General features: G+C 39.1%; 1 protein-coding gene across 12 annotated transcripts in view; it reads right to left on the reverse strand.

Moving 5' to 3' along the window:
- Positions 1-18,469, reverse strand: part of CELF2 (CUGBP Elav-like family member 2) — a 1,044,777-nt gene that overhangs the window by 388,355 nt on the left and 637,953 nt on the right. For 3 of the 12 annotated variants that reach the window (XM_043965366.1, XM_043965367.1, XM_043965365.1), the window contains exon 1: positions 1,388-1,578. The exons of 5 other annotated variants lie outside the window; for them this stretch is intronic. In XM_043965366.1, the coding sequence (XP_043821301.1) occupies positions 1,388-1,494 (107 nt within the window). In that variant the 5' untranslated portion in view covers positions 1,495-1,578. Of the gene's footprint in view, positions 1-1,387; positions 1,580-18,469 lie in introns of those variants that run through there. 4 more of the 12 variants (XM_043965373.1, XM_043965371.1, XM_043965372.1 and 1 more) reach the window with 2 other exon arrangements.

The following is an 18,469-nucleotide window of genomic DNA, read 5'->3' on the forward strand; positions in this document are numbered from 1 at the left end:
TGTTCTATTTTAAGAGGCCATAAGAATAAATTAAGTATCAGAAACAAAAGCTTCACTATCTCCCCGCATAGACCCATAACTCAATAATTATTATCATAGTTATTTTATAATTATAATTTATGATCAAAATAATGTGGGTAAAAGTTCTACCATTTATCCTTGGATTTCTAATCATACTTCTTCCTGGGTTACAAAAATGGATCAAGGATTAGAAATAATAATTCATTTATTTAAAAAATATATTCTTAACTTTGTTAACATTGTAAGTGCCTTAAGTCTATAAAACAGGAAAACTTGAAATTACCAGGCATTAAATATTGTAAAGACATGTCTGACAACAAGGTATTTGCCAGATTGATAATGGTATTACAAGCTTCTCAATCAATAAGTTTTCTTTCTGTAGTTAACAGAGAGGATAGCAATAAATCTCCAACTTAATCCAACAGACACAGCTACAAAATGCAAAAAGCTCTATGAACAGTGGATATTAAATTTTTTAAACCCACAACCATAAACAAGCAATACTAAAAGCTCTTCATTCTGCATAGTCTATACAAACAAGATTATAGAAGATAAAAAGAGTGTTGAGGGGGGAAAAAAACAGCTCTAGACATGCATTAAGCTAGTTTGACAGTTCCATTGTTCAGCCCGTCCCATTGTCAGACCCAAAGATGTATTCAGTGCTACAATGTCTGCTAGCAAATAAACAAAAGACTACATTTTTCAAAGCAGGATGCCAATTTTCACATAATTCCCTCTATCCAAAAAAGGTTAGTGGTAGCTCATTCTTAGTATATGATGGGATCATAGTGTAGGTGACATGCAAGGATGTATATTTGCTTTCAATATATGGGGACTCAGGACACCATGTGTGTACACTGGTCCTCAAACACAGGTACATGTTTTGGCAAATAGAAGAAAAGCACTCAATTGGTATCACAAAGGACTACCTTAGGTCAGCTAAATTCTGATTAAAGTGATATTTAGAACACAAGTCTAATATGGAGTCATCTTAGTTCCCTTTTACCACGACTATTCCAAGCACAGTGCATATTAATAAAAAAGAAATATTACAAAGGGAAAGACAAATGAAGAGCCAAATTCTGCTCTTTAAAATTAGTTGCCTACCCTTCACATATAGCAGTGAGTCAATACATGATAAGCTTTCCAAAGGTAACTAGTACAAATAGGACTTGCACACAGCAATCCCTTTTCTCTCTTTCTTTCAATCTCTCTCTCTCTCTCTCTCTCTCTCTCTCTCTCTCTCTCTCTCTCTCTCTCTCTCTCTCTCAACAGAGAGGCAATTTGATTCAGAGAATAGTTATTGTCACAGCCAGCCCTGGCAACTGGAAAGCATACATTAAAAACAAAGGAGATGACAACATACCTTAAAAGCAGCTCCTCATTTCTCATAGTAACAGCGGATTTGGGACAGCGCATGCTTTCTACACCGATACTCTCAACAAAAGCCAGTTCAGAAGTGCGCTCAAACATCAATGCCACAGTAGCTGTTCACTAATGGTTCGTTCTCTCTCTCTCTCTCTCTCTCTCTCTCTCTCTCTCTCTCTCTCTCTCTCTCTCTCTCTCTCTCTCTCTCTCTCTCTCTCTCTCTCTCTCCCTCCCTCCCTCCTTCTCTCTCCCTCTCTCTCTCTCCCTCTCTCCCTTTCTCCCTCCCCCACTTCTCTTTTCCCACCCCCCAATCTTAGTCAAATGCTGAATGGTGGAGCAAAGGGGCCCCTGCAGATTCACTAAGTAGAAATAATCCTCTCTGACAAGTTATGTTGTCTGGGCATATTTTTACATTAATGCACTGTGCTGCCTATAGGGGTCTTGTTTGCATTCACTCTTGCCTGGCTGGCATTAGTATTTATAATTACCACCTAAAAATGGAGGGGGGAGGCTTGAGAGAGATAAGAAACCAAAATAAGTTTTAAAAAATCAATTATCTTCTTTCTATCCTGTTTATCCTTTCTATCCTGGGACTGGAATATGTTACATTTTGTTTATTCTATAAATTAACAGCAAACATCACAGATTATTGATGCAAGACCTGGATAGACTTGCCCACTTAGAAAGATTTTTGCCTCACTCCCTTTCAGTTACATTGAATACACAGCTGTAATCATCTGTTCTTGTGGTCTTGTCCTAGCAGGAGAGGTGACAAGGTCAGAGTCCATCAGTCTTATCTCAGGAAAGTAACCAGAGGAGAAAAATTTGGGAACTTTAGACTTCTTTAATACCATGCATTCCAAAGATCCTCTAAACACAAGCCAAGTTCAAGGGAACCCAGCAAGACAAGTAAAATGGGGTTTCTAGATGATGTAGGTACTTCTAACTCATATGTCAGGTTATCACATGAGTATCACTACAAATGGAATTAGTTACTTTACCAAGACTAAAAAGGACACAAGAGACCCCTGTCCTAGCTCATGTTCTGCCAGTAACTTACTACATGACTTTGAGTAAATTGCTTCATTGCACTGGGTCTACATTTCCACATTTATGAAATGAGGATAATGGATTCCACAATCTCTATGAACCTTCCAGCTCTCAACATCCATGACAGTCTCAACATACCAGAATGGCCATTTGAATAATCAAAGAATAATTTCTATCATCTCCTTTACAAAGAAGGAGATTTCAATTTATGTGATATAGAAACTATAAATATTTTAGCCAAAGTCAAACAATAAGGAGTAGATTCCTTGCCCCTAAGATAATAATTGTTTCACTTTCTGGGATCTGAAAGATTTTTTTTTTGAAAGATTTTTTAAGAAAATGGATGAAAGTGGTTTATCTTTTCAAAGTAAAGGGATTGTTTAAAAATATAAGATGTGATTTTACTAGTATTAAAACACTGTATAAATGAGCAGTTGACCCAGAGAAAGCTTATAGAGACAAAAGGACTTATCATTATTCCATTAATGACTGATAGTGAACACCTAAGTGAAAACCAATTATTCTCTTGGTGCCTCTGTTTCCCCTAGTGACTAAATGGGACCAGTAATGCTACTTGTTTTAAAACACCTCAGGAGTTTCAAATGAAAAGTTTTAAATCATACACACACATACCTACATGTGTATGTATATAGACACACATACATATACACACACATATATGTGACTTGCCTAGGGTCACACAGCTCGTAAGTATCTGAGGTGAGATTTGAACTCAGGTCCTTTTGATTCCAGGACCAGCATACTATCCACTTCACCACCCCTGAGCAAGTCACTTATAACCCCAATTGCCTTAAAAATCTGGGGCCATCTCTAGTTTTCCTGATATATATCTTGGAACTGGACCCAGATGGCTGTGGAGGACAGAGTGAGGTTGGTGACCTTACACAGCCCTGCTTCATTTAAATCCAATTCGCTGCAAGTCATGACATCAACCTGATGTCACGGTCCCCTTTGAGACTGAAAGACAAACAACATCCCTCAGCTTGTTATAATAAAGAACCAAAGAACTATCTCTTAATTTGGGGAGCTAGGTGATACAGTGGACAGAGCACCAGGCCTGGAGTCAGGAAGATGTGAGTTCAAATCCAGCCTCAGATACTCATTAGCAAGGTGACCTTGGGCAAGTGACTTCATCTCTGTCTGCCTTAGTTTCCTCAGTTGTAAACTAAAAATAATAATAGTGCCCAATTTGCAGGTTATTATAAGGATCAAATGAAATAATAATTGTAAAGCACTTAGCACAGCGTCTGGCATATAGTAAAATAGTATAAATATTAGTTATTATTTAATTGTAAACTTCTTGAAAGCAGGTGTGATGTCTTATGTAAACTCTGACTCTCAGCTCTTAAGAAGTTATTCTTTATAAAATAGGTAATAAAATTTCTGGTATGATCTTGTATTCCTATGTTAGCTTGTAACATTGATAGAAGCTAAATTATAGGGCAAGTGATGATGTATGAAAATGTTATATACACAAAGAGAGAGACTATATTAATAGGGTACATATTTAGACACTTCCCATTTGAAGATGACAGTGTGATTCACAATTATGAATCAAGATCACTTAATAGTTATCAAAGATTTAGAGTTAGAGGGTCTTTGGAGACTGTAAAGCCCATGCCACTCCTTTTAGAGATGAAGAAACTCAGATGGAGAAAAGTTATGTGACTTGCCCAGGACCACACACTAATGTCTAAGGAAGGACTCAAACTCAGGTCTTCCTGACTCCCAAATCCAACAATATCCACTGTGTTACTTCACCCAGCTTTCCTCAAATCTGTCCAGATTGTAATGATTGCTACTGGACCTCATCTTTTTATGGTAGCCCTTTCGGTAGTAGCCAAGAACCTGAAAGGAAGAAGATGCCCACCAACTGAGAAATGGCTGAACAAATTATGTTATATTTTTAATATAATTTTGTGGTTGTTGTTCAGTAGTGTCTGAATCCCCATGACCCTGTGGACCATAGTGTTCAGGGGGTTTTCTTGGCAAAGATACTGGAATGCTTTGTCATTTCCTTCTCCAGTGGATTAAGGTAAACAGAGGTTAAGTGATTTGCCCAAATCACATCTAGTAAGTATCTGAGGCTAGATTTGAACTCAGGTTTTCCTGACTCTAGGCTAGCACTGAGTCACCTAACTTCCTCCTTTTAAATATAATAGAATACTATTTTTTTTCCTGAAAGAAATGAAGAAGAGACAGTTTTAGAGAAACCTGGAAAAACCTATGTGAACTAATGCAATGTAAAGAACAATTTATACTATAACATCAGTATTTTAAAAATAAATAGTTCTGAGAGACTTAAAAACTGATTAATGTAATGATCAATCATGATTCTACAGGACTTAATTATTTTAAAAAACGCTTCTCACCTCATGACAGAGAAAAGTTGGACTAATGTGCATATTGAGACACATTTTTGGACCTCTCCTATGCGAAAATTTATTGATTGGCTAATTTGTTGAAAGGGTTTTGTATTTTTCTTATTCCCAGTGGGAAGAAGTTGAAAAGGAAAAAATGCTCAATAATTTTTTAAAATGAGTTTTCAGAAACAAAATCAACTGGAAATTCAATTCAATACATTCAATAAACATATATTAAGTGCCTACTATGTGCCATCACTGTGCTAAGTGAAATTTTAAAAAGAAATAAATCAAACTAAAGAAAGTTGAAAGACAGAGTTATGGAGAAAATAAAACACCAGTATCAAATGAACCATAGAGAAAATGTGTGGTTATGCCAATATCTATTATCTATTTAATTTGTCATTCGTATTTTTTCCTTTTTATGTGTGATTTATATGAACTTCTGTAATAGGCTCCTAAAATTCTGGATGAGAAATTAATCTCACCAACTTTATTCAGTGCCTCCAGTTATGACTTTTTTTTGTGGGGCAATGACAGTTAAGTGATTTGCCCAGGGTCACACAGCTAGTAAGTGTCAAGTGTCTGAGGTCAAATTTGAACTCAGATATTCCTGAATCCAGGGCTGGTGCTTTATCCACTGTGCCACCTAGCTGCCCCCAGTTATGACTTTTTTCTTTTCTTTTTTTGTGTGTGAGGCAATTGGGGTTAAGTGACTTGCCCAGGGTCACAGAGCTAGTAAGTGTCAAGTGTCTGAGGTCGGATTTGAACTCAGGTCTTCTTGAATCCAGGGTCAATGTTTAATCCACTGCACCACCTAGCTGCCCCTCAACCCAGTTATGACTTTTTAAAAGTTTACATTGCAAAATGAAGGTAGGTAACACAACATCTCAATGCAACAATATAATACTAAGTCTTCTGGGAAACAGAATATGATTCTATAAAATGTCTCTCATAGTGAAGGACAGGGACTTAAGCCATCTCTTTCTAGTCAGCACAGACCTTCTATTCTAAAAGAACAAACTTGGAATGTGGACATGAAACCCGTTAAGCTGTGGGCTCCATATGACTAGCATTGCCACCTTTAATTAAGAAACTACAGGGGGCAGCTAGATGATGCAATGGATAAAGACCTGGCCCTGGATTCAGGAGGACCTGAGTTCAAATCCAGCCTCAGACACTTGACACTTACTCGCTGCGTGACCCTGGGCAAGTCACTTAACCCTCATTGCCCTGAAAAAAACAAAAACAAAAACCCTACCAAAATAGTACATTGCTGAAAAAGAATAGAAAGAACCCACGGAGGATTCCTGAGATAACTATTTAGCTGATGTCCAAAGTTATAAAACAAACAGATTTCCATATAGAATTTGACAGTAGGATGAGGGCGATTAAGTTGTCCTGCCCCCTAATTTGTCTACCTGAGAAATGAAGCCTTCATCCACAGTCAAACCCTTATAGTCCAGCAAGCAAAGTCCAGAGAGATAGCTGGTGTCATAGCGGAGCCGGGAATAGCAGTAGGAAACTAAACTGATTCCATTAAATCATATTCCTTGGCATTTTTCAAAGCTCCCTTCTGCTTGGGGGAAGGAGGAAGAGGCTGTAGCTATTGCAAATCACTAACTGAAACATAAAACTTACAGCTGGTTTCAAAAAAGCAAAAACTTAGCTGTGAGAGTAAAGAACAGGTCTGATGGCTATCTGAGATACTGTGTAACTCAAGTCACTTTTATGTGGACAGTCAATAACTGTGTCTAAGTCACAGGTAAGAAACAGGAGGCAGCACAGGGGAAGCCAGCCCAGCAAGGGAGTACAGACTCATTGGTCCTGGAAAGCTGGGAGAGGATCATCTAACACACTGAAGCTCTGAGTGAGTAAGAAAGGCAGGGGGCCTAGTGGAGAAAGAGCTGGCCCCAGAGTTAAAATATCTAGGTTTAAGTCTAGTTTCCAGTACATACTGCTTGTATGTGACCCCTGGAAATGCAGTGACTAAATTGTAGAATGTGTTGCTGATCAGGATTGGTAGAGGGGTTTTCCTCATAAGGGAAACTGATTACACCAAGGAAATTGCCATTTTGAACAATAGCAGAAGTTCTCAATGTTCAAGTTTCCTTGCCTATAAAACAGGACCACTGACCAGGATGAGTAAGGTGTTCTTAGATGAATACTTAAGGAGAATAACTGCGAGGCACTCTACAATGATCAAGTGCTATAGCAGTACTGAAATAGATATAAACATCAAGCCACAAAGTACTTGGAATTCTCTGAAAAGACCTGAAGATAGGCACTAGATAAAATGCAGAGACAATATTAAGAAGTTAGAGTAATAAAGGTTTGTGGCACCAGAGTAAATGAGTTAACATTCAAAGTACTATTATTTCCATGTTAGTTAAGAACGATCAGGGGCAGCTAGGTGGCGTAGTGGATAGAGCACTGGCCCTGGAGTCAGGAGTACCTGAGTTCAAATCTGGCCTCAGACACTTAACACTTACTAGCTGTGTGACCCTGGGCAAGTCACTTAACCCCAATTGCCTCACTAAAAAAAAAAAAAGAACGATCAGTTAAAACTTCAAAAAACAAAAAGAGTTCCAGTATGACATGAAGGTTGGGAGGGTCATGTGTATGCAATGGGAACGGGGGCCCTGTACTTAACATACCCAGAGATTTTCCTTCCCTATTTCTAATCCAACCATGTAGAAACTTTATGAGGTCAATTTCTACTTAGGAGTGACTCAGTAAGTGCTATGTGATAATAAAGTTTTCTAATTGGCTGGGGGTGGGGAGGGGAGACAATAGAACTGAGTTGCCTTCCTGGGTGGGGTAGGAGAGGCAGACTGTATTTCCTCACCCAGTAGCAGCCATGTTTCTGGTGAGCATATGGTGCCTAGGTTCCTTTGTGTTTCTTCTTTCTAAGATGGAAGTGTAATGGTAACTGGTGAGTTTGAGAGGTCCACGGGAACCATCAGAGTTTCTACTGGCAGCTAGAGTTGATACCAGAAACCACCAGAAGGGTGGGGCTGACAGCTGTGGAGGAGTGTCCTAGATCAGTACAAAAGCAGCTCAACCTAGCAACAAATCTAGCAGAGATGCTCCCTTTGGCGCAGTGGGGTGATTCATCCACCCCCAGAGCCACACCCTGTAGCAAACTTCATGAAAATTCTACAAAAAGAAAAAGAAAAAAAAAAGACTTCCAAGGCTAAGAGTCAGAAGATACTTCTTTTTTTTTAAGTGAGGCAATGGGGGGTTAAGTGACTTGCCCAGGGTCACACAGCTAGTGTTAAGTGTCTGAGGCCAGATTTGAACTCAGGTACTCCTGACTCCAGGGCAGGTGCTCTATCCACTGCAACACCTAACTGCCCCAGAAGATATTTTTTGATTACAGCTGTACCTCAGTGGAATTGTATTTCAAGTCTGAGCACACTCTTCTCTCCAAAGAAGAAGAGAAAGGGGCAAGCATTTATTAAGTGACTACAATGTACCAGGCAGGGAGCTAATCAGTTATGAGACAATTATTATCTCATTTGATCCTCACAACAACCCCGGGAGGGAGGTGTTGTTATTATCATCGCCATTTTACAGTTGAGGAAACTTAGGCAAACAGGAGATAAGTGACTTGCTCAAGGTTGCAAGAATTCAATTCTTCCTGACCTTATACCTAGTGAGTGCTCTGTCCACCGTACCACTTAACAAGTAGAGAAGGCACCTTCAGTTTGGAAAGATGTTTTTAACCAATAGTTCATTTTATACCTTCTTATGAGATGTTTTTCTTGGTAACCTCATCAACTTTCAGGGTTTTGATTATCATTTTTTTTTTTTTTTAGTGAGGCAATTGGGGTTAAGTGACTTGCCCAGGGTCACACAGCTAGTAAGTGTTAAGTGTCTGAGGCCAGATTTGAACTCAGGTCCTCCTGAATCCAGGGCCAATGCTCTATCCACTGCACCACCTAGCTGCCCCCTATTATCATTTTTTTTTTTTGAGGATAACTTAAACCTTCCTATCCAGTTCTCATCTTTGTTCTCAGTTTCAGCCCCACATCATCAACTGCCTATTCAATTGGATATGCCACAGATATCTCAAACTCAGCACAGCTAAACCAGAATTCACCTTCTTTCTCTCTTAAGTGACCCTACATACTAACTTCCCTGGTTGTTCAGAACACATCCATCCTTCTAGTCCCCCCGGTTTCAAACCTCAGACTCATCCTTTATTTTTCACTCTCTCTTGTCACCTCCTTTCTCCATATCCAATCAGCTGTCAAATCTGGTTGAATTACTTTCAAGTTACCCTTTCCACACCTGCTTTTCTCCACTAGCGTGACCGCAATCCTCATTCAGGCCTTTTATCCCTTCTGAATTGAACTATTTCAAGAGCGTCTCCTTGCCTGCTGTCACACCCCCTTGTCCCTGATCCATCTTCCATACACCTGCCTCAAATTGGGAATCCTATTTAAGTCCTCCCACAATCTGGCACCTAGCTTCTAGACAGATTTCATGTTATTTACTCTCACGTGCTCTGTGTTCTAGGCAAAACGGCCTACTTTGCTCTTCTCCACACATGACATCCTATCTCCCATCTCCCTGTGTTTGTACAGGTTGTCCTGTATGCCTGAGATACTCTACCTCTTCACCCCTGGCTTAGAATCCCTAGATGCCTTCAAGGGCTCAGTCAAATACTAACTCCCACGTGATCTGCCTTTCCTGATCCTTAGTGCTTCCCTGCCCCCGATATATTTTATTGAATTTATACATATATTTCTCTGTAGAGATGTTCTTGGGCCTCTCTGCTTTTTCCCTTTCCCAAATGATGGAAGATCCCAAAGGGAAGGGACTGTTGTTGGTATTGTTGTTTTTAATATTAGTACTCCTGGTAGCATAGTGCCTTGCATATAGTAAACACTCAATAAGTGCTAATTGAATTGAATTAAGTTGACCAAAGTAGGGTATATATGACTCAGATACCATAGGTATTCATGGCGCACAAGTTTGTGCTAAAACAACTGCAAGGAGATCTCTCGAAGATCAGGCACATTAAATATTATTTTCTCTTAGAATACATTCATTTCTAGGCAGGGGTATGCTGCTAAATGTTTTACAACCAAACCTGGGCAGGAAATGACTGGCTCACTCTCTCTCTCTCTCTCTCTCTCTCTCTCTCTCTCTCTCTCTCTCTCTCTCTCATATCTATCTTCTCTCTATTAATCTATCTATCTATCATCTATCTAATCCATCAGCATGTCTATCCAAACATATAGACTTATGTATGCAGACATATTGTACATATAGGCACATGTGAGAATATGTACACATCTATAGACACATGTCTATATATGTAGGAAACACTTAAATTTAATATGTATGATTACATTTATCTCTCCATCACTTTCTCAAGTCCAGAAAACCAACGCATCAATAAACGAAGGCTTGATTTGTGGCACTGGTTGATTTCTAAGATGTAAATGCTCATCCTGAAGACATCAGTTCAACTTGTGAGCTAGTTGGAACCAGCTCTGACACACCACTATTTCTAAGTGAACCATGTGGACCCAATCATTTACATCATTTTTATCAACAATTTGTACTACTATGTATCTTTGGAAGCTTCACTCTCTCACGACAACACACATGTAAATAGTGTCAACATCCTGGATATTTGCTTTATTGCTTGCTTGTTCCTAGAAATGCTTAAGTGAAGGGACTGGGGAGAGTAGCAGATGGGGTGGGTGGGAGCCATTTTGAGGGCCTGAGCCATGTGGGCAGGATGATCAGAACTATTGGGCTGTCTGTCTCTTGATCTGCTCCATGGTAGACAGTGGCAGAACAACTTGGGGAATATCCAAGTGTAATCTGGTGTTTGGGGCAGTGTGGTTCTGAAGAGGGTACAGTTTTGCTTCATCCATTCTCGGGGACAGGCCCTTTTTTTGCTTCATAGATTTTTTACTGCTCATTAAGCCTAATCACCTGTTTAGGACAGTTCCTCCACTTCCTTTCCATTCACTGCTTCCCTGGCTCTGCACTTTTAGGCACTAATTGCTTGGTTTCGCCCTGATCAAGATCGCCTGCTATTGACTGAAAATGACACTACCTATTAATTCCAACTCCTGCCTGCTATCACAAACAAAAACACTATTTGCCTCCATATATGTTCTTCAAAGTCAGTTCCAAATATGTTGGATCCTCAGGATTTTTCAAAAGTGCACTAACATTTATTTTTATTTTGAAGCACGGGGACAGGAATCTTCAATTACATTTACTGAACAATTATTATTATTTCTTAACATCTCTATTCTTATTATCTTTATGTATATTGCTTTTCATTTGTGTAGGATTAAGGGTAGCTAGGTGGCTCAGTGGAGAGAGTACTGGGCCTGGAGTCAGGAAGACCTGAGTTCAATTCCACCCTCTGACATTTACAAGTTGTATGAACCTGGGCACTTAATCTCTGTTTGCCTTAATCCATTCAAGAAGAAAATAGTAAACCACTCCAGTATCTTAGTAAGAAAACCCCATGGACAGTATTGGCATAATATGGCCCATGGGGTCACAAAGGGTTGGACATGACTGAACAACAACACAGGGTCTATTAACGTGGCCTAGATCAAGGAGTCTACTTAGAAACTGTATGTTTAATCTTTTTAAGGACCAATAGAGATAATGGCACTAACAGGATAAATGGAGAAGGTCTAGCCTCTAGCAAACAGTAACTTGCCCTTGACCAGAAAGAAGCTGTTTTGAGAATCTTCAACTCTGCCTTTGTTTTTTGGATGTCAGCTTGTGAAAAGCCACACTTTATCTAAAGAAAAGATGTAATGCTCCAAGTAGACAAGTAGGAAAAGGGTTGTTATAAAATGGTTGTGGAATGAAAATTAAAACCCTATCATTGAAATCTTATGATGATACAAGCTTTAAAAACAATAAAGCAGGGGCAGCTAGGTGGTGCAGCAGATAGAGCACTGGCCCTGGAATCAGGAGGACCTGAGTTCAAATCCAGTCTCAGTCACTTGACACTTACTAGCTGTGTGACCCTGGGCAAGTCACTTAATCCCAATTGTCCAACCCCCCTAAAAAAAATAAAGCAGGTGACTATTCATGACAAAAAAAATAAAATCCTCTTTTCTCAATCTGGAAGTAGGGAACAGTAGGGAGACTTGTCTTGGTGGGGATGTTTTTTTGGTTCAAAGTAACTTTAAATAAAATCAATCAACCAATGAGTATGAGATTAGTATTATATATACTGGGCAGGGTACTGTGGGGTTGAAAGGAGTAGTATGGAGCCTAGCACTATCTTTGCCTACAGGGAGCTTCCATCCCTCCTCCAAGACTAAGTTTCATAAACATAGTCTCTTTTCTTTGTTTCCTCTACAGTAGGGGGTTCTTAAACTTTTTCCACTCATGACCCCTTTTTGCCCAAGAAATTTTTACATGACCCCAGGTACATAGGTATATAAAATAGGTATATACAACTTTTTACTGTTGCCAAATTTTTCATGAGTTACTCGACCCACAGTTTAAGAAGCTTTGTTCTACAGGGTCTTGCATATTGTGCAAGTCCTTTGCAAGTCCTTGCACTTTGTTTATTCTTTGTTCTTGAAGAGGACCATGACATCAGGAGGTCAAGTCATGACTTGTACGCAATTGGATTTAAGTGAGTCAGGGCTATGCAAAGTCACCAATCTCACTGTCTCCAGAGAGCCATCTGGGTCCACTGGCAAGATATACATCAGGATGACTGGAGATAGCAGTGGATGTTTTAGACAATTAGGGTTAAGTGACTTGCCCAGGGTCACACAGCTAGTAAGTGTCTGAGGTGAGATCTGAAGTCAGGTCCTCTCAACTTCAGAGCCAGTGTTCTATCTACTGAGTCACCTAGTTATGGAGGACAGATGGTGCAAAGGTACCAAGGACAGAGGAGTATTGAGTGTGTGAGAAAAAGCCAGTAGGTCAATATGGCTGGATCACAGCGTACTCAGAAGGGAAGAAAACAAGAAGATTGGAAAGATAGGGAGGGGGCTATCAGAGGATTTTATATTTGATCCTGGAGGTTAAAAGGAAGTTACTGGAATTAATTGGACATGTATGAGGGATAGGGAGTGGAGGGTAATGATGAGATGGTCAGACTTGCACTTTAAGAAAATCTTTTGGCAGCTTAGTAGAGGATAGATTGGAGTGGAGAGAGATCTAAGACAGGGAGATCAGTTGGAAGGCCATTGTAGCCAACTATGGTGCTACATGCTTCAGTACTTGCTAGTAAGGAGGCTGAGGTTGGTAGATCACTTGAGTTTGGGAGTTCAGATGTGAGACCAATATGTTAAGCCCACAGGAGCAGGGGACCATTGAGTTGCCTAAGGTAAGGAGAACTGGAGAAGGTCAGAAATGAGTGGGCACAGTGGATTCAGGAGGACCTGAGTTCAAATCCAGCCTTAGACACTTGACACTAGCTGAGTGATTGAATGATTCTGGGCAAGTCACTTAACTCCCATTGCCCCACAAAAAAGAAAGGAAGGAAGGAAGGAAGGAAGAAATGAGTGGGTCAAAGCTTCCATGGAGATAAGTAGTAGGGTTGGATGCACTTCCAACCTGGGTGAAACAGGGAGACCCAATCTTAACTAAAAGAAAACAAAAGGCTATCGCAATAGTCCACATGAAATTGATTAGGACACTAGGATGGTGACTCCATGAATAGAGAGGGGATGAATAGGAGAGAAAGAGCAATGCTGTGAATGTAAAAATGACAAGATTTGACAACACACTGGAAATGTGGGATTAGTGAGTGTGAGGAGTTAAAGATGACACTGAGGTTGTGAGCCCATGGCTGGGAGGATGGTGCCCTCAACAGGAAGAAGAAAGTTGGGAAAAGGAAAGTGTTTGGTCTGAAGCTGCTGCAGAGGACCCACACACTATATGAGTTTCCTGAGATAACAGGGTCCTGGTTTTTCACATCCTCTGGAAAAATATCCAAACTGCAGCGTTATTTTACAGGGCATTCAATCCATCAACAAGCAATCACTAATTTTAAAAAATGCTCAATTTTTCTGACTCAACATTATAGCAGTGTATTGCACATAATAGGCAGCTAATAAATATTTGTTATGGGGCAGCTAGGTAGAGCAGTGGATAAAGCACTGGCTTTGGATTCAGGAGGACCTGAGTTCAGATCTGACCTCAGACACTTGACACTTACTAGCTGTATGATCTTGGGCAGGTCACTTAACCCTCACTGCCCCACAAAAAAAGAAAAAGAAAAAAGAAAAAATATATGGAAAATGGAGAAAATAAATATTTGTTGAATTAAATTAAAATACAGTCAAGAAGTTGTAGAAATGATAGTTATTTGGGTGCTACATGAGTAACTAGACCATTCACTCCCCTTTAGAAGAGATAGGTGACCAGCATCTCCATCTCGACTAATGGCAGAACAAGAAGAAATGGGCTTAAACAGCAGGAGGGGCTTCAGGGAGCCATCGACAGGACTTTCTGAGTAGAAAAGCACCAATAAAGCACAAACCCACATGTGCAAAACTGTTTCTTGCCTCAGTAGACTGGTTTAAGCTCACATTTCATAAAGCAACAGCAAAAGTAGTTGTTGAAGGTGACTGTGGGTTTTGCCTGATATGAGCCCCAAAGGGCCTAACAGGCTCCTGGAAGGAAATGCTTGATTGTGAAAAAAAAAACAAACCAAAAAACCTTCCTACATCTGTCGTTTTTTTTCTTTCCTTGGATAATCCCTTATTACCAATAAATACAGTGTATGGGTACATGCTGCATTAGTACCCATTGTGAATGAAGTTACATGAGCACCAGCTGACCCACAATAACTGAGAGCCATCTAAAATTAGGTGAAAGATGATTTTGCAGACCTAGTATCCAGAACTCTATAGCTGAGCCCCACCATACCTTCTTATTCTATTTTGGGCCATTCTACCTGTGCACAAAATTAGCCTGGCCTTGACACACAGGATGACCCAGAGAAACAAAAGAGAGGCTAGAAGCAAGTTGGGAAGTATAACATGCTCTGTGTGGAATTCTAAGCTAATGGATTATCATAAAACCATAGATTTAGAGCAAGAAGGGACCATAGAAGCCACTTAGTTTAACACCCTCCCTTCACCTCCATGTCCTTTTAAAATTTTTTGGATGGTGGGGAATTTTTGTAAGGCCGACAGAAGTTCTGGGTGACACTTGACAACACAGAAGATCTCCGAATGCCATTTCCTCTCTTGCTTAACACCTCTAGAGTCTCTGGGGCCTCTGACATTTAAAGTGCTAATGCATTTCTGTAATAGTGTTTGCTATAGAGGGGAAAAGTCCTCCACCCCCAATAAAAAGCCCAGACTATTCAACTTATAGCTTTGAGAGAAGTTAAAATCTGGAAAATTATTGGTGAGAACAGTTTCCTTTTCTTTCTTCAAGTGGTCTGTCTACTTTAGTAACCTGAAGTGAGATAGGTAAGGGATCTTACCCTTGACCCCCTGCTCTCTCTCTCTGTTGAAATTCTGGGTGTCACCCTGAAGGATATGTGACAAGAACTCTAAATATTCTAACTCTTCCTAAGCTCTGCAAAAGTCAGCTCACCTTAAGGGAACTCCTAAGCAGAGCTGTAACCGAGTCTCATTTGGCAGTTCTCCCCAAACCGAGACTGTGGTGTCACATTCTCTTAGATTACGTGTCATAAGTCTGTCATTAGAATTCCTCTTTAGCAGAGACAGCTCAAAGACTGCCAAGTTCATTAACGGTCTTCCTCTGGACTTCCCAGGTCTTCTGCTTCACAATGAACAAGCACCACAACACACACACAGCACACACCTATATGCACAAACATATATCCCTTTGTGTGCCAGAGAACAAAGAACTATTCTGTACTTTGGTTTGGTGTCAATCATAACCTGAGATTAAAGCTGCTGTTTTATGTATTCAAAAGTTACGCCCACCAAAATCATGCTCTCTGCCTCTGCTCTGAACTTCAAAAGGAATACTGCATAGGGGGGAAAAAGAAGAAACAAACAAAAACAAAACAAAGATTGAGCCGCAAAAGAGATGCTCTTAGTCCTGAATGCATTTCACTTTCATTTATATAAATGAAGGCACCATTCCCGCTGAATGCTGCAACATCTGCAGATCCACTTTATAAGAGAATATATGAACCCATTGGGAAAACATTCAACTATTCAACATGGTACCCAAAATACATCATAAATTAATAAGACAGAAAAGTTTCTCCACTGATTGATTTGGGGGCATTTGATTTTTTGGAATTTCATTTTCAATTTTTATAAATAAAGACCATACCTGCATCTAGTTTTATCTAAAATATAGTAAGAGTTTTAGTTTTTCTCTTAAAATAGTTTTCTGCTCTGATAATCCTTTTAATGAGAGAATAAAAACTAGATTTCTGGATTATGATTTAGGATTAAGGAATGATGGCTCTTTTCCAGAAACAAAATACCTAATAAGAGAAAGGAAGAATATATTTGTCTAGAGACTTGTAGATTTGGATAAGAGAGCTACAAACCGAAAAATGAAAGAGGGGGTACATGAGGAAATTATTCATATGCATCTGCTATGTACACATAATATTAGGCATAAAAATAGGAATAAGAACATTAAGGAGACCTTGTAGGAAACTATCCAGGAAAAGGGGAAGTAATAATACTCATGTGCCAATTTGTAGAATCTGGATAATAAACATAGTGATCAAGGGGTTTTAAAGCAATGAGGTACATTTAGCCTCACAGATGGAACTTAGTGTGACTTAGGACTGAAATTATAGTCATGGATGATTAAATCTTATGGATAAAATGAGGTATTGTAGTAGTATTTTGTATGAAAAAAATAGACGAGGAAATTCTAAAAAGAAAATCATCTTATACATGTTGTTGTTTTTGTGGTTGTTATTATTATTTATACTGTGGTATAAGAAACAATATGATGAATGCAGAAAATTATGGGAAAACATATGAACTGATACAAGCAAAACAGCAGAACCAGTAAAACAATATAATGACTAAAAAAAGTAAATGGAATGAATGACAATACAATAATTGAAAGTGAATACTGTAAACACGAACCTGACCTCAAAGGAAAGATACAAGAAGGCATCTTCCACAATTTTTTTTTTTTTTGTGGAAGTGGAACACCACCAATAATGGCATGTTTTTTTCTTTATGTTTGTTAGTTTTTCTAAACCTTTTGTTTTTCTCTCTTTTATTCTTTGTTGGAAGAAATAGTTCTCTGTAGTAGGAGAATCCTCAAGTGATTATGCTGGGTCCTGATTAACATGAATACCGAATTCTATGAGGTGGTTGTATAATATATTTTATGCTATTTATCCTGGAGAAGAGGGAATTTGTGGGGTAGGAGTAGGGGAAATAATAGATGTTTTCAAATATTTGAAAGGCTGTAATGTGAATGAGGGATTAGATTAATTCTAGTAGGTCCTAGTTTGCAGAATCAAGAACCATCAGGAAGGGGGAGGGAGGGAAAGAAAGAAAGAGAGAGAGAGAGAGACAGAAAGAGCGAGCGAGTGAGCGAGCGAGAGAGAGAGAGAGAGAGAGAGAGAGAGAGGAGATTTAAGTTTTATATAAAAATAAATCTTCCTTACAATTAATTAGAGCCACTCAATGTTGGTTTTATTGTATAACTATTTCCCCTGGTTCTGCTCACTTCACTTTGTGTCATTTCATAGAAGTCTTCCAAGGTTTCTCTGAACCTTTATTTTTTTTTTTATCAATTTCTTTGGTGCAAGAATATTCTATTACTTTCATATACCACAATTTGTTCAGCCATTCTCCAGTTAGTGGGTGCCATCTCAGCTTCCTGTTGGCCGCTACTAACAAAAAGAAATGCTATAATTTGTGTGCGTGGTGCGTACATGTGTGTATCTGTGTGTGTGTGTATGTGTGTGTTGTGTATTTAGATCCTTTTTTCTCTCTCTTTGGATTCAAGATGGAGAATGAGACATGGATAATGTGAGTATTTTGTTTGACTATGCATGTTCATCATAGGAGGTTTGTTTTTGTTTTCATTGGTGGAAGCAGGATGGAGAATAAATAAATGTTTCTTAATTGAAAAATAAAATGAAAAATAAATTAAAAAAATAATTAGAGTTCTCCTAAAGTGGAATGATCTGTCTTAGGAGTGATCCATTCCCTCTCTAGAAGTCTTCAATCAAAGGTCAGATGATTTCTTTTTGTTTGTTTGTTTGTTTTTATGGGGCAATGAGGGTTAAGTGACTTGCCCAGGGTCACACAGTTAGTAAGTGCCAAGTGTCTGAGACCGGATTTGAACTCAGGTCCTCCTAAATCCAGGGCCACTGCTTTATCCACTTGTGCCACCTAGCTGACCCCCAGATGATTTCTTTTTATAGAGCAATTTCTTGTTTACAGGTGGGTCAGACTAGATAACCTCTAATATTCATTCTGCCTATGAGATTATGTGTATTCTTTCACATTACTTGAGTACACAAATCACATTTGTGACTTTTTTATAGACTCTTAAATATCTGTTATATGTTTTGTATATAGCACTGAAACTGAAAGAATAGAATTATTAAAATTATAACATAACATTTCCTTGCACCTTGATCCCCAAGAATTTCCTGAACACTCACTCTCTCTGAACACTGAAATAGTCTTTGGACAAATGGAATTCTT

This window comes from Dromiciops gliroides, chromosome 5, assembly GCF_019393635.1.
Source record: "Dromiciops gliroides isolate mDroGli1 chromosome 5, mDroGli1.pri, whole genome shotgun sequence".
In the NCBI taxonomy this organism is placed as follows: Eukaryota; Metazoa; Chordata; class Mammalia; order Microbiotheria; family Microbiotheriidae; genus Dromiciops; species Dromiciops gliroides.